Source organism: Globicephala melas, chromosome 20 (assembly GCF_963455315.2).
Source record: "Globicephala melas chromosome 20, mGloMel1.2, whole genome shotgun sequence".
Taxonomy (NCBI): Eukaryota; Metazoa; Chordata; class Mammalia; order Artiodactyla; family Delphinidae; genus Globicephala; species Globicephala melas.
The window spans coordinates 6146716-6168563 of record NC_083333.1 but is presented as its reverse complement, the minus strand read 5'-3'; the positions used below and the strand labels follow the sequence as shown (position 1 = coordinate 6168563).

The window sequence follows — 21848 nt, the reverse complement described above, 5'->3', positions numbered from 1 at the left end:
TTATGATTCCACAATGCTATTAAGTTAAGCATCTTGGGACTTCCCTGGTGGCGCAGTGGTTGAGAATCTGCCTGCCAGTTCAGGGAACACGGGTTCGATCCCTGGTCCAGGAAGATCCCACATGCTGCGGAGCAACTAAGCCCGTGCGCCACAACTACTGAGCCTGTGCTCCTAGAGCCCGTGAGCCACAACTACTGAGCCCACGCGTCTAGAGCCCATGCTCTGCAGCAAGAGAAGCCACCACAATGAGAAGCCCGCGCACTGCAATGAAGAGTAGCCCCCGCTTGCCGCAATTAGAGAAAGCCCGTGTGCAGCAACGAAGACCCAACACAGCCAAAATAAATAAATAAAATAAATTAATTTTAAAAAAAGTTAAGCATCTATTAAGCTATTAAGGCTTCTATCATTGACTTTGTTTTGTCATGATGAGTGGTTATCCTGATTTTCTACCTATATTAGACCAATTAAAATGGGCCAATGCGAAAACTTAACAGCTGCATATGTATGGGCCCAAGAAAAACTTCCTGATTATGTTCTATTTGTCAAAGCCTAGAGTAAAAGCACCCATAAAACTAAACCATCCACAAATGGAATATCCACAATGGTTACTTCATTGCAAATTGAAAAATAACGTTCAGCAATTTATAAATCTGCAAGTTTATTATTTAAACTGACATGTCTCAAGTACTTGTTTCAAAATTCTCTCACTTACATTATATCTTTTGATCCTTAGGCTTAGAGAGCCTGAACTCTTAGTCTCTGGAATCAGACTACCTAGGTATATATCCAAATTCTACCACTTTACTAGCTGTGTGGTGATAGGCAAGTTACCTAACCTCTCTGTTCCTGCATTCCCTCATCTATAAAATGGGGATAGAAATAGAATCTACCTCCTGACTTATGGTTACTATGAGGATTAAATGAGCTGAGATGTGTACACTGTAAGTCACACTAAGCACTCACTGAATTTTAGCTATTATAGCTACTATCCCACTTTACAGAAGAAACTGAGCCTCAGATTAAATGATTTTTTACACCTATAAACAGGAGTTGGGACTTAAAAACAAGGTCGAATGAACTTCAAACCTTTGCCTCTTAACTCCACATTGCTTTTCTTATTTAAGAGAAGAAACCAGGCTTTCTAACAGAGAGCTTTTAAGGAACATATTCTTTTCTTTTTTTAGTCCTTAAAAGAGAGGACAAGTTTTTCATCTACTTTCAGGGTGAGATGCATGTTATCTTCTTTTAGTTTTTTATTTGCCCTGTGAATGTGTCCAGTTTTACTTTTATCTGATGAATTATTCTTGGAACAAGGAAGAAAGAAAATTAAATGAAAGAAAAATAAAATGAGATGCACAAATGGGAATCTGATGAGAAAATATTATAAAGAATGTGCATTAGAAAAGGTGGATTTGAGTCACCACCTCCTTCGTATTAACTATATTTCTCAGATTTTTATACTTTGTCTCAAGAAACACCTCTGAAAAGAGTACAAGAATGTCATAATTATTACACTTAAATATTTGCTTAAGATAGCAAAGAATGTAGTTCATGAACAAAAGAAGAAATAAAGAAAGCTCTGGTTTTGTTCATTGCACCATTAAGGAAAACCAGTCTAACAGCATTCCTAAAAGGAAACCGGGATCTATGGTCTCCAATGATGCTTATTATTTTCTCTCAAGTCCAATTTCTCCTTTTTCATCTCTATCATTTTCTCTTCCATGTGCCTTTCTTTTCCTTTCATACTCATCTCAATCTTTCTGTGATTCTACAATTTAGGTTCTGGTGATCACGGGTGATCATTTTCTAAAAACGATTAGTTCAAAGAGAAGCATTCTCAGAGTAGCCCAGCTAGGGCCTCCTTGTGGCTAGATCTTCACAGCGTTATATCGGTTCCTTATTTTGTTGTTGTTCACAAGAATCTGGCAAAAGGAAAGAAAAACAAGGGCAATTTCCCTGCATCTTGCAGAATAAGGTCTTAACCCCCAATGGACACAATGGGCTCTCCGCGTTTGGCCCCTGCCTTCTCGCTCTTTAGTTCCAACCATGCTCAGTGTCTTCAGTTCCCAGACAGAGACTTGCTGCCTTAAATTCTTCTTAAAAGAAGAATTACCTCCAGGTAGAATGCCTTTCCTCAATCATTATCATTTAACAAACCCCTAAGTGCCCCAAATTCAAATCATTTCTCCTCTCTTCCAAGGAGCTCTCCCTAAACCTCCCGGTCTGACTTACATATTCCTCTTTCATGCTCCACATTACACCATGCAAACCTCTACCAGAGCATAATGGTTAGGGTTAGGATTGGGGTTAGGGTGATTCACCTCCAAAACATATCCCATTTTCATCTACTTCCTTTCATCTCCACTGCTGCCCTCTTGATCAAGGTCACCAGTCACCTTTTGCCTGGACAATTATAGTCTCCTAACAGGTCTCTGGCTTACATTCCCATCTCCCTTCAGTCTCTCATTTACACTGCAGCTAGAGTGACCTTTTTAAGAAGAAATATTTCATATATACAAAAATATGGATAACGTATGAAATCAGGTGTAACAGATAAGATGAAAACCCACGTACCCACCACCAGTTTAAGAAACGCAATATTGCCAATACCTTTGAAGCTGGCTGTGTCTCTTTCCCAAAGGCAAACACTACCTTAAATTCGATGTTTAATATTCCCTTGTTTTCTTTTTTTAACATCTTCATTGGATTATAATTGCTTTACATTGTTGTGTTAGTTGCTGCTGTATAACAAAGTGAATCAGCTATACGTATACATATATCCCCATATCTCCTCCCTCTTGCGTCTCCCTTCCACCCTCCCTACTCCACCCCTCTAGGTAGTCACAAAGTACCGAGCTGATCTCCCTGTGCTATGCCCTGTGCTATGCGGCTGCTTCCCACTAGCTATCTATTTTACATTTGGTAGTGTATATATGTCCATGCCACTCTCTCACTTCATCCCAGCTTACCCTCCCCCCTCCTCGAGTCCTCAAGTCCATTCTCTACATCTGCATCTTTATTCCTGTCCTGCCCTTAGGTTCTTCAGAACTTTTTTTTAGATTCCATACATATGTGTTAGCATATGGTATTTGTTTTTCTCTTTCTGACTTACTTCACTTTGTATGACAGACTCTAGGTCCATCCACCTCACTACAAATAACTCAATTTCGTTTCTTTTTATGGCTGAGTAATATTCCATTGTATATATGTGCCACACCTTCTTTATCCATTCATCTGTCGATGGACACTTAGGTTGCTTCCATGTCCTGGCTATTGTAAATAGTGCTGCAGTGAACATTGTGGTACATGACTCTTTTTGAATTACGGTTTTCTCAGGGTATATGCCCACTAGTGGGATTGGGTTGTTCGTTTTTTTGATATTGAGCTGCATGAGCTGCTTGTATATTCCCTTGTTTTAAAAACAAATTCTTTTACCACGTATGTCTGTATGTCTAAACAATACATTATGTAAATTTGTTTGTTGTTGAACTTTTAAAAAGTGGTTGTGTGTCATTTGCTTTGCAATTTGCTCTTTGCACTCAACACTATGTTTCTGAAATTCACCCACGTTGATTTTCATCTTCTCTGTAGTAGTCCATTGTATGAATATGTCACAATTCACACACACTCCTGTTGATGAACTATTTGGTTTTTTCCAGGTTCTATGCAATCACCAGCAATGCTCACATAAACAGTCATGACTGTGACGCCTAGGGCACGTATGCAAGAATTTCTCTAGGGCAGGGCTGTCCAATGGAACTTACTCTGATGATGAAAGAGTTCTATATCTATGCTCTCCAATATAGTAGCCGCACGTCATTACTGAGCACTTGGAATGTGACTACTACTATTGAGAAAGTAGATTTTTAACTTTAATCTTAATGAATAAATTTAAATAGCCACAAGTGGCTAGTGGCTAGTGGCTACCATACTGGACAGTGTAGTTTTCAAATACAAACCCACGAATAAAGTTTCTGGGCTATAGAGTACTTGCATCTTCAACTTGACAAATATTGACAAATGTTTTCCAACTTGGTAATATTATTCATATCTCCTCAAGCAGTATGTAACGATTGCCAATATTACTTTTTAATACCTGCCTTTAAAACTTTTGCCTATCAAGAGATAACATGGCATCTTATTAAAATTTTATTGTGCATTTCCAACATTACTGTTGCCATTCATTCTTCCTTTTGTGTGAAATGCCTGTTTAGGTCTTTTTTCCATTTTTTATTGGGTTTTTTGTCTTTTTCCTACTGATGCTGAGGAGCTCTCTACATATTTTTAGTATTATTTTTTAACTTGCCTTGACACTGGATATGTTTAACTAGGGAAGCCCCATAGAAGCAATAGGCAGAAGGCATATCTGCAAAGGCAGGTGATGCCACTCACTGAATTTATATGCATTTTCTTTTCTAAAAGTGTGAATTCATGCTAGAATCCTGCTTCTTGTAGCTTTGCTCCATGAGATGTCACAGGGCTCAACAGTATCTTTTCTGGATGGAGTTACAGGGGTAGGTCTGAACAATCCTACTCTTAGGGAAACGTCTTCCTGGCTTGGTCATCTGGGGCAGACCCATTGCAAAACCAGCTTTCCTCTGCTCTTCTCCGTGCCCACACACGGGCCGAGTGTATGGGTGTGAGTTGCTCGGTGGGAAACTGGTACTAAGGGTGACACCCTGGCAATGAGGGCAGAGCAGGAGAGCTGGCAAAGTGATGATGATAGGAATTTCTGGGCACGGGGTGGGGAAATGTAGTCATTGGCATGAAAAGGGTAGCAGTAAAACTGGCCCCTCCACCTTCTCCAGTGATTCCATCCCTCCTCTTTTCCAGTGCTTATATTCTAGCCATGGTACCTTCTCTGCCACATATTTAATCTCTCATCTGTACTGGTTCCTGCCTTTCACTCTCCAGGTAGACATTAGTTTTCCTTTTCTCCCAAAAGACCTTCCCTGGTATTTCCTTCCCTCTCAACTTACTGCAGTGTGGCGGCTTCTGCCCACCCCACCATTCACTGAAGCTGTCCTCTCTAAGGTTGCCTCTGACGTAGTTACCAAACTTTTCTGGAGCTTTCAGTCCCATTCACCATCTTCTCCTTGCCTTCCTGGGATTCCAGGGCATAATTCTACGGGTCTTCTCCTCCCTCTCTCAGTGCTCTTTCTGTGATTTACTGCTAGCTTCTCTGTCTTCACCCATTCTTTAATGCCACTATTTCCAGAGTTAATGGTACCCCTTTATGGCATCCTTGTAACAAGCAGTAAAAGGTTCACCATACTCTGATTGGGCGCAGCCCTGGGCCAGGGCATGTGGCTTCAGGTCCCATTCACCCCACTCAGCCTGGTACCCTTGTGCCATTAACACCCTGCACAACAGCATGCAGCTGCCCAGGGTATAATCTTGGTGCTCATCTTTTTCTTCTTTATTCTCTTTCCCTGTGCAACCTCGTTGACTTTCATGGTTCGAAGCCCTGTGTAATTCTAGACATCTTTTAATCTGCCTCCTGGACTTCTTTTCCTGGGTGTCCTGTGGGCATCCCAAACTTGCCAAGGCCCAAACTAATTTCATTACCCACTCACTTGCATATTCCCAAACATATCCATTTTTCTGCATTCCTTCTCTAAGTTAAGGACACCACCATGCATCCACTCCTCAAGTGAAAACTTCCAGATTATCTGTGCTTCCTCCTTTTCCACAGTTTAAAGCTTCTATCATCCCCCAAGTGCACTGCTGGGTTAGCCTTCTAACTAGTTTCCCTAGGTCCAGAATCTCTCCCCTCCAAATCACTCTCCCCACTGCTCTTGCATTTCTTTCTTTACATAGAAATGAGGATATGGTTCCCTTGTTCAAAAACCTACATTGGCTTCTAGTTAACCATAAGATAAAGTCCAGATACTCAGGCATGGCATACAAAAGCCTTCATATTCTGGCCCAAATCTACCTTTCCAGTCCTACACTTTGTCCCTGATCTCAACACCTTCCCTGATCTTAACCACATCAGACTATGATGCACAGTTCCTTGAACATAATTTTGCCACATGCTTTAATGCCCCAGTGCCTTTGCTGGTGCCTTGCATGCCCGTCCTCTGTGTTTTGCCTTGTGAAAGCCCATCATCCACTCTTTAAGACTATGTTCACTGTGACCCCTTTTTTCAGGCACCTCTGGTCCAACTAACAGCTCCTTCCTCACTGCTTTTACATCTCTACTGTTATGTTAATACAGATTCTCCAAAAGTTATTTTGCATCTTTTTCATTACATTGTGTGTTTCTTAAGGGCAAGGTTAAGCTTAAGGTCTCCATATCATCAGCAGTTTGCCCAGTGACTGTACATGGTAGATATTGAATAAAATTTTGAGTTGAATTGGGCAGGATGCGTGAACATCATTTTGTGAAAGGACCAATGATTTCTTTCAGCATAATTTTCAACCTGTTCCTTTTCTTCAGACATCAGAAGATTCTCAGAATGGGACAGCTGATGGGCCCTGTTGGAGACAGTTGCTATGTCATATCCCCAAACTTTGGCTAGGTCTCTCTAGGGACACAGAGACTGTGATTTCTCAAATGACTGATTGGTGTCTGAGTATGGTTTTTCCCCAGATATTAGAGTTCCTTAGAATCAGAGATTATTTTCAATCTAGGACCTACATGCTAGGTTCCACAGAAGACTCTCACTGCTCTAAGTAGCAGAGTCAGGCTTTTCAGTGGTAGATCTATCTGGATTTGTTTCATCACCTTTGGGTCCCATCCCAACATCTCACTAAAGTTTGAGATTTTAGAGCACGAAAAACAACATAAAAAGGCTTCACTATCTCAAAACCTTGTTAAACTTCTCAGTTATCCTGAAAGCCTGGGGACGAGGGCCCGCTCATTTGAAGGTTTTGTAGAGGGCTGGACAAACAGTATCGATGCATCAGACTGACTTCTGTCACTTCCCTTAGCTAGGTAGGAGACACTCACTGACTCCATGAAGCCCAGAATGGGTAGTTTCCTCGAAATGAGCAATTGTATGTTTTTTATGTTGTTGGTTTTTTTTTTTTTTTTGGCTGCTTTGGGTTTTTTGGCCGCGCGCAGGCTTTCCCTAGTTGCCGCGAGCGGGGGCTACTTTTCCACGCAGTGCGTGGGCTTCTCATTGTGGTGGCTTCTCTTGCTATGGACCATGGGCTCTAGGCACGCAGCCTTCAGTAGTTGCAGCATGCGGGCTCAGTACTTGTGGCTTGCATGGGCTTAGTTGCTCCACAGCATGTGGGATTTTCCCGGACCAGGGATCGAACCCGTGTCTCCTGCATGGGCAGGCGGATTCTTAACCACTGCGCCACCAGGGAGGTTCCAGCAATTGTATGTTTGTTGAACCCTGGCAGCAACTGAGTGGGTAAGAAAGAGCTTGATTCCATTTCCCCTCAAACACAAAAAACATTGCCATTGAAAGTGCTGTGGCTGGTCGGCCAAGGATACCTATTGGAAGAGCTTTCGGGTTCATTTCTGAAACGAGTCAACCCATCCTAAGCCCAGTGCTTAATTATGCGGCCCCTGAGCCCGCCCTACCGCCTTGGAGCCCCCTTTTGGCCTCTGAAAAGGCTTCATGGGGCCAATTTCACAATGCTAGGGTATTCGGTCTCCGGGCCCAGCATGTAACCCCTCGAGTTCCACGCTCGGGGCTGACCTTATCCCAGGCGGGCGCCCCGGTGGTCAGGAAGCGTAATCACGGCTGTCTGTGGACGCCGGCTCCGCCGGGGCCGACGGCTGGCAGCGCTGAGGGAGAGCTTGGGCCTGAGCCGAGGGGAACCCGCCCGTGGCGGGGGCGCAGGCGGCTGCAGCGCGTCAGCGACCCGCCCCCTCGGCCCTCCCACGGGCGGGGCCAGCCCCGATGGCGCTGACTCAGCAACGCGTGGGGGGAGTTTTGTCCCTCCGCGGACCCCGTTTCTCTCAGCCGTCCGCCACCGCTGAGCCGGTTTCCTCTTTCCGGCGGTCGGGGTGCGAGAGCCAGGTCGGGCCGCTTAGGCAGCGAGCTGCTGTGCAGCCCCGGCTCTTGCCTGAGGACCCCGAAACTACCGTTCCCCCGCCGGGCAGCGTGGGCGCCATGAACGACGCGGGTGAGGCGCCACTCCTCCCCGCCGAGGGTAAGCCGGGGGGCGCGGGTGGCCTCTGGGGACTCAGCTGCGCCCCGGAGGCCCGGCGGCGGGGAAGGGCCGGGGCGGCGGGGAAGGGCCGGGGCCGGGTCCCGGGGCGATGGTGAGGGTAGAGCTTTCTGGGTGGGCTGGAGCGGCCCGGAGGGAGGCAGCATCGTGGGCGAGGACGCCGGTGAAGGGCTTCTCCGCTGCTATGGTCACCACGGGATGCTCTTACCAAGTTAGAACCCGAGTGTGGGAGTCCCGGATCAGCCCTTCTCAGCCTCTTTTTGATGTTATAATCAATCCCGTTTGGTCTTTTAGCAGGACTGAATTCGGAGAAGGTAGCTGCTCTGCTTCAGAAACTGAATTCCGATCCTCAGTTCGTACTGGCCCAGAATGTCGGCACCACCCACGACCTCCTGGACATCTGTCTGAAGAGGGCCACGGTCCAGGGTGTTCAGCACGTGTTCCAGCACGCCGTGCATCCTGAAGGCAAGCCCGTCACCAACCAGAAGAGCTCAGGTGAGGTCTTCAAACTTCTTGCACACTTCCCTTGACTTTATTGACAGCGTCCCATTGTGGTGTCTTACCTAAGAATGGCCTTGGGGAGAAGAGGTTTGGATAGAAAGAAGTTGTAGTGAATTTTTAGAGAACAGGCGCCAAGTACAGGCAGGTCCAAGAAGGTTACTTTGTAACTTGTTTTCGTGCTCTGTGGTTCGTTAATATATTTGATTTGAGCACTAAAGTGACTGACTAGCCCATGGTCATCTGTTTGAATGTAATTCACGATATTCTGTCTTGAAGTTATGTGACTGCAGCCCCATGTCTTGGAGATATATGTTCTTGGTACGAAACAGATCATGCAAAAAGGTTCATGCTCTAGAGGACACCTCCACGTTTCCCTGAAGGCCATGTACAAATGTATGGGATGGAAAAGACACAATGTAATTGCATCAAAATGTCATCAAATGTTATTTTTAAGTGTACCTTTTGGTTGCAGTTTGAACACATGTGCTAATGGGCTAAGTTACCACCAGTAGACTAGTTTGTAATACAGAAAAATACTCATTTCTCATGCCTTGCTGGTCAAGAGCTCTTGCTTTGCTATCTGCTATCTAGCACCACTAGAAAACAGAAAAACAGCTACAGTGAAAGATGGGTTATCCAGGAATGTAAATAAGGACATTCTCATGGCAGAATTGTACTAAAAGGACTTTTTAAAGTCTATCCATTTTAAAACTACTCCCAGTCTATTTATTTTGGCAGAAAGTAGATCACTGCTTGCTTAAAGCCAGTCAGAACTCAAAGTGTACATTTATAACATGGATGTATTTTATTGTATGTAAATTATACCTCAGTAAAGGTTATTTTTAAATTTTAAGAAAAAAATTATGATCTTGCAGTAATTAATGTTTTGCCACAGTAGAAAGTGCTTGTGGTGGTGTGGCCTGTCAGGCTACAAATTATCCAGTTAGATCCAGTTAGTAATGTTATTAGTGGTCCTACATGGTTTAGATTGCAGTGCCCTTTTAGGGAAAAGCCTGGAAATGTTCATCTAGAACAGATCATGTCTTATGTATCCTGTAATGTCACTTTTATTTGCAAGAGGTACAAATAGCACATGAGCTATGTAGGTTATTTTCCTGCAGTTTTCACATTAACAGTTCATCCAGATTTCCTCACTAGAAAATAATAGTGTGCTTATGAGAGAGGTGGCATACAGATAAAACCAAGGTAGAGATGAGCTATACTAAGTCATTAGTGACTTTTTAAAAAAAATTTTATTTATTTTATTTATTTTTGGCTGTGTTGGGTCTTCATTGCTGCGCGCGGGCTGTTCTCTAGTTGCGGTGAATGGGGGCTACTCTTCATTGTGGTGCGCAGGCTTCTCATTGCAGTGGCTTCTCTTGTTGCGGAGCACGGGCCCTATGCGTGCGGGCTTCAGTAGTTGTGGCTCGCGGGCTGTAGAACGCAGGCTGAGTAGTTGTGGTGCACGGGCTTAGTTGGTCCGCAGCATGTGGGATCTTCCTGGACCAGGGCTTGAATTCGTGTCCCCTGCATTGGCAGGTGGATTCTTAACCACTGTGCCACCAGGGAAGCCCCATTAGTGACTTTTGAAAAACACTGTGTGTAGTTACTTATTTTTAATTATTTTTTCTTCGTGTAAGATTACTGTTGTTCAATTGTAGAATATTTGCAAAATACCGATGAGTAAGTATTCTGTCAGGTCTTTATTCTGTGTGTGTGTGTTTAACATAAGTGATACCTTACATATTGTTAGGTAACCTCCCTACCTTTTTCACTTACCAATATATTATGAATGTATTTTCATATTAGTAAAAAAGTTATGCCCAGATAAAAGTCAAGGTTTTTCCCCTCTGAATCTTCCTTAGAAAAGAGTTACCCTATGTGTGAGGCTTTACAAAGACTTTGATAATGAGCATTCTCAGTTAATCTGATTTGAAGTAAAGTACATTTTGGCAAAGACATTAATTACTCTGAAATGACCTTGATCCATGCTAGTTTGGGATACTTATGGAGATCATTTGATTGAATCCGTTTTTTTAAAAAGCAGAAAATTTGAATGCAGTATTTTTCTAGGACATGACCTCACGTGGAAATGTTGGATATCCTTGTAAATAGACCTCTAAAGATCACTTGGTGAGAGATGAAGTACAGAAGTACAGAAGATGGTGACATTGTGGAGTGTGTGATTATCCACTTACAGGACAAATGACGAATATGATTATATGGTGGTGGCATAACATTTTTTAGGGACAGCATTATGCATGGATTCAAAGCATTGCTGTGACTCAAACATAGTAGATGGAAGAAGGATGATGTGTTCTGTTTGAAAGAGTGGATCTAATAATGGTAAAGGCACTGATGCCAAGATGCACATGAAAAGTGTGTATCAGTGTGAAAATGACATGTGAAAGTGGAAAAAACAATGCTTCTGCATCAATTTATTATATTAATATGATTTGAAATATCTAAATATTAAAGCTACTAAATTAAATATTATAGGCAGACAGTTACTATTTCATCTATATTTTTAAGTGTTTATATAATCCAGTTAACTAAATAACTTAAAAAAAGATTCTCGTTGGGGGCATGGGGATTGACTTATGTTAGAGTCATCTTACACTGAAGCATATACTATATATTCCACATTAAAGGGTGGAGACTTTTTAAAGGTTTTGCCACATATTGCCAGATTGCCTTCAGATATTTTTTACCTGTTTAGATTCCTATCCAGGGTATATAATAATGCTGTTTCCCCAGGTCCTTGCCAATATTGGGCATTATTAATTGAAAAATAACGTTTCTCCATTTAGCAGGTGTCTTATGATGAACTTTAAAAAAATGTTTCTTGGCTATTTGTATCTTTTTTGACTATTAAATTAGCTGTTCATGATCTTTGCTCATGTTTCTCTACCAGTATTTCTTTTTCTAATGTAATTTTCTTAGGTGATTTGTAATTGATTCTTTATGTGATACGTAAAGCGATTTTTTTATATGTTAAGGATATAAACCTTTGCATATACATTGCAGATAGTAAGTACTACCTTTCTTGTTTTTGTTTTTGTATCTTTCTGCTCTTTCTGATTTGGTCTTAAATTGTCCAAGATCTTGTCATAGATTCAGTGTTGGGAAATACAGTTGGAACAATGGAATCTATGTGAACATTCATCATAATTTCTTGATTTGCTTTCTTTTTTCAGGGCGATGCTGGATCTTTTCTTGTCTGAATGTTATGAGACTTCCATTCATGAGAAAATTAAATATTGAAGAATTTGAATTTAGTCAGTCTTACCTCTTTTTCTGGGACAAGGTATGGGACTGATCTTGAAATATTCTTTTTGTTTCAATATCAACCTTGGTAGGGACTATCTCTTCGTTTCTTGCTTTTCTAGTTGTAGTCTGCCTTCCATTATAGATGGGACAGCATTTATTCTGATTTCCAAAGTATCAAAAGTTGACTCTTTCCAAAGGCAGAACTACTTTTGGTTGGTAGGTGGCTACTTTTTGCAATGAAATAATAAGTCTGATGACTCACCTTACTACTTCCTTGTTTCTTTCTTATTTAAAATTTTTTATTTTGTTTTCAGTGATTTCCCCTTTTAGCATCTTTAAGTAGATTATTTGTATTTCTAGGACCTAATTCCCTTTCTCCGGGTAATACTTGTCTGAAAAACAGTAAATAATTTTATTCCAGTTTTTTATCTTTAAAGTGTATGTTATATGTGTCCATTAGATCTTTATTGATTGAGGACTCTAAATATCAGATTTTTCTGTTTCAGAATAAAGCAGTGCCTTGATTTGGATAAACTATTACAATGTGTACACACAGATAAAGGAAAACACTTCAGACATTCTCATGAAGCCAGATACTGCTTTTTTTTTTTCCCCCCCCCACACACACCACGTGACATGCGGGATCTTAGTTCCCCGACCAGGGATCGAACCCATGCTCCCTGCAGTGGAAGTGCGGAGTCTTAACCACTGGACCCCCAGGGAAGCCCTAGAGATACTGCTATGTAATTACCAACTTTAGTGTAAAAATACCTACACTGTTGGGTCTACAGTAGTTCCAGGACTCATATTCTATAATGCCAATAAAGATATTAGCTCTCTTCTCCTTTAATTTTATTTAACTTCTCTTACTCTAGGTTGAACGCTGTTATTTCTTCTTAAATGCTTTTGTGGACACAGCCCAGAAAAAGGAGCCTGAGGATGGTAGACTGGTGCAGTATTTGCTTACGAATCCTGCAAATGATGGAGGACAATGGGATATGCTTGTCAATATTGTTGGTAAGAGCCTTTCTCTAATGAAACTGAAACCCAGCATGATCAAGCACGGCTCTGTAGTTAGGCATAGGCCATTTCTTTGGTGGTTAAGTACAGAGTAGAATTGGTCCCCAGAGGGGTATACAGTTAGCTCTAAGAACCTTTATCTCACACTCTTACCTATTAAGTACCTTTCTTAAATTAGAGGTAAGGAGATAGGTACTGTGAAGGTTGAGTTAGAGAAGAAAAGGTTGTATTAAGTAGAACTAACTTTCTATGAAAAAGTTTATCTCTTATCCATTGCTGTAATCAAGAAACGCGTTGAAACTGCAACTGTTTGAAAATGTCCTCATTCAAAAAATTGTCTTTTGGAGAAACTTCATCATGCTGAATACTTTACAAAGTGTGTTAGATTAAAAAGAATTAATTCAAGATAAATGGATAAATAGGCAGATTAAATGACCTGTTTAATAATATTGTAAGCTCATTAAGTTTTCTGAGTTAGACTAGCAAAATATGGCCCTTTTTTTTTTTTTTTTTTTTTTTTGTGGTATGCAGGCCTCTCACTGTTGTGGCCTCTCCCGTTGCGGAGCACAGGCTCAGCGGCCATGGCTTACGGGCCCAGCTGCTCTGCAGCATGTGGGATCTTCCCGGACCGGGGCACGAACCCGTGTCCCCTGCATTGGCAGGCGGACTCTCAACCACTGCACCACCAGCGAAGCCCAATATGGCCTATTTGAAAAAGCAATAGTTATTTTTGCCAGGGTTCCTGTCACTGGAGTATACGTTTACTTTATTGAACATTAAAATTTGTTTTCTTTTAGAAAAATATGGTGTTATCCCTAAGAAGTGCTTCCCTGAATCTTATACAACAGAGGCAACCAGAAGGATGAATGATATTCTGAATCACAAGGTACAGCATATGGAGCAGGGTGGGATTGCATGTAGTATGCTTACCTTAAAACTCCTAACTGATTTTCCAGGGACGTTCCTGGGCATTTCAGTATACACAGTCTATGTATAAGATAGCTACTCAGTGTCTATCCAAGGCAATGTAGTCTCATATTAACTTTAAAAATAATTGAGATTAGGGTGGTTTTTTTCCTTCTCTTTAAAAATCTCCCACTTTTGTTTCTATTGATTTTAATATTTTCTTATGGGTACTGAGGAAAGAAAGTCCCATTCTCAGCCACAAGCATGCTAACTTGGTTCTAGTGGAGGTGGACTGGGGCAGCTTTATGTTCTAGTAAAACCAAAAAGAACTCTTTGGAAGACTTCCTCAAAGAGTGTGCAGAGTTCTGCGGCTTCCCCAATCTATATCAGTGTAGTTTATCCATTCACTTAACATTTGATGTAGTCACTGAACTGCTTTTTATTGCCTCAGTTGTCTTAATGAATCATTCTCTCTTCTCTACATAACCCATTTTCCCAAGGAGGATTGTGAATCCTACAGGGATGCTGCTCTGCCAGCCAGACATCTTTTTTAAGAACTGGGAGTTGCCAGAATCTGCTGTCTTGATCTATGAGGCTAAAATTGGATTTGTCATCCCTGGGAGAAAGACTACATTTTAAAATAAACTGTAAATGTGTTTCCTCAATATTAGAAGTAGGTTATTTTCCGCCCAGGAAACTGGGGATTATTATCCACAGGCTAAAAGGTCATTAATAGTATAGCATTGAAAAAAAAAAAAATAGTATAGCATTGGATTCCATTTCAGGTGGGAGCAAGATTCTCTTTAGCACGGTGGTTAGGTTTATGACTCACCTTTATCTTTGGCATCTCTCAAAATTGAAAACAACAAAAATGAAAAGTATATTGGGGGTTGGCATAGCCATGGTCACAATGATTTTACAGGGAAGAAATGGACAACCAGTAAAATTGTAAATTAAAGTCTATTAGAGTGACTTAGTGGCATAATCAGCTTGTCTCTTGCTTTTTCAGAGGGCGATGGCATTATGGAGTTACATGTTTTCCCCATCCCCAGACATGTATCACAGAGGGTGCCATCAGTTGCAGAGCAGGAGCAGTTCCATCTAGTATTTTTGGGGAGTGATCGATGTCTTTTCTCCTTATGGAGAGTGTTTTTAGCTCTGTGTTTAAGTGGACTGGTTGGGGAAAAATGCATTTGCTTTTATGAACTTTGCCCGGGGTCTTGGCTGAGTTATACTTCAAAATAGAGCTAGCACTGGTCTATTAGGCTCATTTATAGTTGAATATGGGTAACTGAATAAGTTTCTGTCATAGATGAGAGAATTCTGTATACGACTAAGGAACCTGGTACACAGCGGCGCAACCAAAGGAGAAATCTCAGCCACACAGGATGCCATGATGGAGGAGGTAATAACAATTATTTGGATTTTTTGTGTCCCTTCTAAAGAACTCTCAGAATATTCCTATGTGTTACATTGATTGGGAAGCGTGGTCATTGTAGTTAATGTTGAATTGAATTGAAAATTACTTAGTTTAGGGACTTCCCTGGTGATCCAGTGGGTAAGACCCTGAGCTCCCAATGTGGGGGACCTGGGTTCAAGCCCTGGTCACGGAACTAGATCCCAGATGCATGCCGCCACTAAGTAGTCCGCATGCCACAACTAGATATCCTGCATGCCACAACTAAGACCTGGTGCAGCCAAAATAAATAAGTAAATATTAAAAAAAAAAACAAAACGGCTTCCCTGGTGGCGCACTGGTTAAGAATCTGCCTGCCAATGCAGGGGACACGGGTTTGAGCCCTAGTCCAGGAAGATCCCACATGCCACAGAGCAACTAAGCCTGTGTGCCACAACTACTGAGCCTGTGCTCTAGAGCCTGCGAGCCACAACTACTGAGCCCGTGTGCCACAGCTACTGAAACCTGCACGCCTAGAGCCCATGCTCTGCAACAAGAGAAGCCACTGCAATGAGAAGCCCACGCACCGCAACAGAGAGTATCCCCCACTCGCCCCAACTACAGAAAGCTCGCGTGCAGCAACGAAGACCCAATGCAGCCAAAAATAAATAAATATAGAATCTTTAAAAAATAAAAGAAAGAAAATTACTTATTTTACAGCTGAAAAGGCTGAGGTATAAACTTTGCAGTTTAGTATGAGGCTTATATCTTCTATTTCCCAATTTATTATTCTATAATTCACTCTTATTCATTTCATAAATATTGACTACGTGCTATGAGTTTGCCACTGGGAATACAAAGATGAGAAAGACATGGTCTCTACTTTCAAGGAGCTCAATCTCTTGGTGAAAGAAACACATGAATAATTATAATAAATCCTATGCTAGAGATGTGTTATAAAGGATTTGGTGGTCATAGAGGAGGGAGTGACTAATTCAGTGAACTGAAGGTTTCATGGGGAAGATATTGGAACCAGCTCTTGAAAGAGCAGTAAAGATGTACCAGATGGGTAACTGGGAAAACCATTCCAGACAACAGGAATTGCATGTACAGTGGCATGAACAAAGGTGGAATCTTCAGAGAACAGGGTAGCTGAAACATAACATTTTGTGAGTGTGTTTGGTAGTAAATTAAGCTAGAAAGGCAGAGCTGTGAGGGATCTTAAGTAGATGCCAGGTCTTTTGGGTTTATTCTACAGGAATAAAGATGAGAAGCTATCAATGGTTATAACAGTTAAAATAATGTGTGTGAAAACATTTTGGAAAACTTAAAAAGCATTAAATATAAGGCAGTAATATTTATTATCAAGGCAGTTAAAAATCTTTATTATTAAATACTATTCATAATCCAGATGAATATGAATAAAACTGTGAAATCACTTTGAGAAAAGTACAAACCTTTCCCTTTTTCGTCTAGTGGGCCCATTACTAGGAATCACTCAACTAACAGTCCTTTCAAGACTGTTTGTATGGAATTAAGATGGCCTAAATTTTTTCACTGCAGTGCACAACATTAATGCTTCACTCGTGTTTTCCTTTGAATTTTAGAGAGGCAGCATAGTGTAGTCGAGAGCATGGTCTCTGGAGTCAGGCTATCTAATCTCCTCATTTAACAGCCATGTGACCTGAGACAGGTTCCTGAAGCTCTGAAGTCTCAATTTGTTCAAGTGTAACACGTCCAGCTTGATACAATATTCATTTCTTAAATATTGTTCAGTGGATGAATACAGAGGTTTCATTTTGCTAGATACATTTAAATTATCTCATATTTACCTCTTTATTTACTCCTTAAGTGTTCTTTGTTAAGAGAGGTATCTGATTGTAGTAGAAGAAAATAGGTTTTGGAGTAGGACATGGGTTTCAGTTCCGGCTCTATCACTTAACAGCTTAACAGATTTTGGATAAAATACTTAACCTGTCTGAGATTCCGTTTGGGGTTTAAAATATATTTCTCATTGGATTTTTGTGGGGATCAAATAAGGAATTAAGTATAAGAGTATAAGGCATAGTGCCTGGTACATAGCAGTGGTCCAATAAATGTTAGTTTTTTCCCTTACTCCTTGGAATGATCTCTCCTGTTGAGGCCATACCTCCTGCATAATTTGCCTTTATTTATGATTATAGTAAGATGGTGGGGTGTAGTAAGGATGAAGTTTCTATAAAGAGTCATGGAAACAGGCTCAGATAATGCTTATTGCAAAAAACAAGCATTCTGTTGGCTTAAGATGTTTGCTTTAATGATCTTTTAAATGATATGTCTAAAATCCATGTTCTGACTCTGGGATTAGCTGATAAGAATTAGGGCAGGTTCACTTCCCTGGTGGTCCAGTGGTTAAGACTCTGCGCTTCCAGTGCAGGGGGCGCAGGTTCGATCCCTTGTTGGGGAACTAGGATCCCACATGTGTGGTGCGGCCAAAAGAAAAAAAAAAAAAAAAGAATTAGGGCAGGTATATTTCACATATCTTTTTTCTCCTGTTCTTAACCTTGGAAAAATAGTACACCACTACCTTACCAAGTCCTGAGTATGGATGTTTTATAAATAGGGTTGTTTACTTAATGATTCTAGGTAAACTGTTGACTACAGAATTCTGTGTGGTATAGGTCTTTAGATTTTTACATCCCATAGATAACTCTTTATTTAACCTGACTCTTATGTAATGAAGAGTCTAGCTGTGGTTTTAAAGCCACAAATTAGTATGTATGTTTTGCCTAGCCTTGTAGGCACATCAAAATGATGACTTAACAGCCATGAAGCTCAGATAGCTTTGAATGAAATATATTTATGCTAAAGGCATTCTTTCTAAGAGAAGAGAAAGGCAGGTTGTTTGTTGTGATGACAGGCAAGGCAGATCTGGAACCGTGTAGTCACTTCTTTTTTTTTTTTTTTTTGTGGTACGCAGGCCTCTCACTGTGTGGCCTCTCCCATTGCAGAGCACAGGCTCCTGACGCGCAGGCTCAGCAGCCATGGCTCACGGGCCCAGCCACTCCGCGGCATGTGGGATCTTCCCGGACCGGGGCACGAACCCGTGTCCCCTGCATCAGCAGGCGGACTCTGAACCACTGCGCCACCAGGGAAGCCCCCGGTGTAGTCACTTCTGTTGTAGTGTTTTCTTAGCGTGTCTACTCTCTTTTAGCCTCCAGATTCCCTTAGGATTATTAAGTGTATTCTCTACCAAAACTCTGTCTGTTAAAAAGCAAAACATAAAACAAAGACCAGAAACAATATTTATCAGTGCCATAGGAAGAGACAGGGAGTCATTATGATTTACTCAGGAAATTCTATAGCAGTGGCTCTCAGCTCTTAAAAACAATATATGGGGGCTTCCCTGGTGGCACAGTGGTTGAGAGTCCGCCTGCTGATGCAGGGGACACGGGTTCGTGCCCCGGTCTGGGAAGATCCCACATGCCGCGGAGCGGCTGGGCCCGTGAGCCATGGCCGCTGAGCCTGTGCGTCCGGAGCCTGTGCTCTGCAACGGGAGAGGCCACAACAGTGAGAGGCCCGCGTACCTCAAAAAAACCAAAAAAACAATATATGGGCTTAGGCTTGCTTCAGACCTAAGGTCAAGGTCATTTTCCTTGAAATTAAGGCCTAGTTATCTTTCTTTTGGAGGTATACCCATTTATTTTTTCAACTGAACAATTAACTTCTTAGTTTGAAACATACAACATATTTGAATTACATTTGCTAATCATTCTACCCTGTTGCACATTAGAGGCTTTTGAGTGTTACACCAGGAGCATGAATAATGCTTGTGCTTTTAAACTTCATAAATATAAGAAATTACATACTAACACAGGGAAGGATGACATAGAAAGTCCTTGTGAGCCAAAGGTTATCACTGCTAACACTCTGGTGCATTTTCTTCCATATTTTTTTCATTTAAGATCATATAAAAATAGCTTTAAAAATGGATCCTATACACTGTTTTATAACTTGGTTTTTTCATTTTCTTTGTCTTTCTCTAAAGCCTATAGTTTCTTCTAATACAATTTTTAAAGGTTACTTTCCATTTACAGTTATTATAAGATATTGGCTATATCCCCCATGTTGTACAGTGCATCCTTGAGCTTGTCTTACACCCATTAGTTTGTGCCTCCCACTCTCCCGTCCCTATATTGCCCCTCCCCCCCACATACACTGGTAACCACTTGTTTGTTCTCTGTATCTGTGAGTCTGTTTTTTTTTTGTTATATTCACTAGTTTGTTGTATCTTTTAGATTCCACATGTAAGTGATATCATACAGTATTTTTCTATCTGACATTTCACTTAGCATAAATATCAAAAATAGAAGAAGATATACAGTGAGAAGTCTTCTCACCCTATTCTCCATCCTTCCAATTACCATGTACCCCCAAATTAGTTTTATTAGTTTTTGTTATTAGTTTTAGCTGTTAGTCATCCTTCCAGAGATTTCTTTTTTAAAAAACATAATAGAAATAGAATTTTTGAGTCAGGGAGAATATACATTTGTAATTTTGATATATAATGCCAAATTAACCTCTTTGGAGGGTCTATCAGTTTACGCTCTCATCAGCAATATCTGACAGAACCTGTTTCCCTTTAGATTTATCAAGGCAGTGCATTTATCAAACAATCGGATCCTTACCGATCTGATAAGGTACACAGTTGACAGGTAAACAGTCTGATAGATAAACTATCTCATTGTAATTTTAATTTATATTTTCTTACTTTGAGTGGGGCTAAGCATCTGTTCTGTGAACTGTGTATTCTTATCCTTGTTTTTTTTCTTGGTCTTTTATCAATTTCTAGGTATTCCTTAAATGTTATAGAAATTAGCCCATTGTGATATGAGATGCAAAATTTTTTTCTTAGTTTGTTGCTTATCTGTGATATGCTTTTTTTTTGCTATGCAGAATTTTTTTTTTTAAGAAGATGTTGAGGGTAGGAGTTTATTAATTAATTTTATTATTTATTTTTGCTGGGTTGGGTCTTCGTTTCTGTGCTAGGGCTTTCTCTAGTTGTGGCAAGCGGGGCCCACTCTTGATCGCGGCGTGCGGGCCTCTCACTATCGCGGCCTCTCTTGTTGCGAAGCACGGGCTCCAGACACGCAGGCTCAGTAGTTGTGGCTCACGGGCCTAGTTGCTCCATGGCATGTGGGATCCTCCTAGACCAGGGCTCGAATCCATGTCCCCTGCATTAGTAGGCAGATTCTCAACCACTGTGCCACCAGGAAAGCCCTATGCAGAATTTTTTACTTATATATAGTCAAATTTGAAATTTTTTATGTTTTTTAATTAGAAAAGCTTTTCTCAAATTAAAAAAGAATTTTTCTTCTAGTACTTATAGTTTTGATTTTTGTGTTTGAATCTCTGATCCATTTAGAATTTATCCTGGCATAGGGTATGAGGTATGGATCTAACTTTTTTCCTCTCAAGGCTACCCAGTTGACGCACATCTTTTCAAATAGTCCATCCTCTCCCTACCCCTTAATTTGAGATGCCATCCATCATTTCTAAAGTCTCCAGGCATGCAATTCTGTTCGTTTAGTGTGTTTATTCATCTGCCAGTAACTCTATTTTAGTTACTGAAGCTATTTACAGTGTTTTAGTGTTTGTAGAGTTAGCCCCATCTCATTGTTCTCTTATTGTTTTCCTGGTGAATTTTGTTTTGGCATTTGTCGAATTGTGGCATCTGTACCATTAAAAGCTTCTCAGGTGATTCTGGTTTAAGAGCCACTGCTGCTAAGAAGTCACATTTTCTAATATGGTCTTGTCTTTTGGATTCTGGAAGAGGAAAGGAATTATTATTTTGATAGTCGTAGAGGACATTTCTGACACTGAATAGGGGACTAACCTTTCCCTTGAGGTTCTTAAAGGAAATAGATTATATTCACAAATTGCATTTCCCTTTTGAAGTAAAGCTGCACTTCAGGAGATTGTTAGTTAAATAGGTGAAACTGGAAGGAAGAGAGGTAGGAAGACCAGTTAGAAGCTGCAGCAGTCCAGGTGGTACTGATTTGGCCTGAACGAGGGTAGTGAAGATAGAAATGGAAGTGAGAGAAATGTGAGACATCTCAGAGGAAAAATCCGTAGCACTTGGCAACTTATCTGCCAGGCGTTCATCATTACAAATAACTTTAAGGTTTTAAGCCTGGCAACTGGGGGAATGCTGCTGTGGGTCGCACACGTCAGTAAGAGAAGCTCTTTTCAGAGGCCACCGTGAAGAGGAGAAATACTGACTTCAGAGTGCCTAGTCCCAAGGCACTGTCCAGTTGGAAATGGGTTTCAAGCATATGGAAATAATTCCAAAGTTCAGGAAAGAAAATGATCTAGAAAAGTGATAGTGATGCTAGTACAGGTGGCTGAAGCCTTGCGAATTTTTGAAATTCCTGAGGGAGAATGGAAGAATAGAATAGGTCTGAGTAAAGAATTCTGGAAAATAATCCGTTTCCATAAAACTTCTATTTCTATAAAAGTGAGTGCCAGAACTGTGTGATGTAGGTGCTGGTCATCAGTGTCAGATGCTGCAGACAGGCCAGAGACTCTGAGGACTGCGGAAAGGCTGCTGATTCCTGAGTAGGGGTGTGTGGAATGGAGAAGG

General features: G+C 41.1%; 1 protein-coding gene and 1 long non-coding RNA gene across 3 annotated transcripts in view; one reads left to right on the top strand and one right to left on the bottom strand.

Moving 5' to 3' along the window:
• LOC115856022 (uncharacterized) overlaps nucleotides 1-7799 on the bottom strand; it is a 32023-nt gene extending 24224 nt beyond the window's left edge. Inside the window, exon 1 of the long non-coding RNA XR_004040676.2 lies at nucleotides 7659-7799. This is a non-coding gene — a long non-coding RNA (uncharacterized lncRNA). The remainder of the gene's footprint in view (nucleotides 1-7658) is intronic.
• A 48-nt stretch (nucleotides 7800-7847) lies between these two features.
• The window catches only part of BLMH (bleomycin hydrolase), a 43296-nt gene continuing 29295 nt past the window's right edge, over nucleotides 7848-21848 (top strand). The window contains exons 1-6 of one of the 2 annotated variants that reach the window (XM_030861922.2): nucleotides 7848-8115; nucleotides 8431-8628; nucleotides 11832-11941; nucleotides 12780-12921; nucleotides 13722-13810; nucleotides 15143-15235. In XM_030861922.2, the coding sequence (XP_030717782.1) occupies nucleotides 7863-8115; nucleotides 8431-8628; nucleotides 11832-11941; nucleotides 12780-12921; nucleotides 13722-13810; nucleotides 15143-15235 (885 nt within the window). In that variant the 5' untranslated portion in view covers nucleotides 7848-7862. Of the gene's footprint in view, nucleotides 8116-8427; nucleotides 8629-11831; nucleotides 11942-12779; nucleotides 12922-13721; nucleotides 13811-15142; nucleotides 15236-21848 lie in introns of both variants that reach the window. The other variant, XM_030861921.2, reaches the window with a different exon arrangement.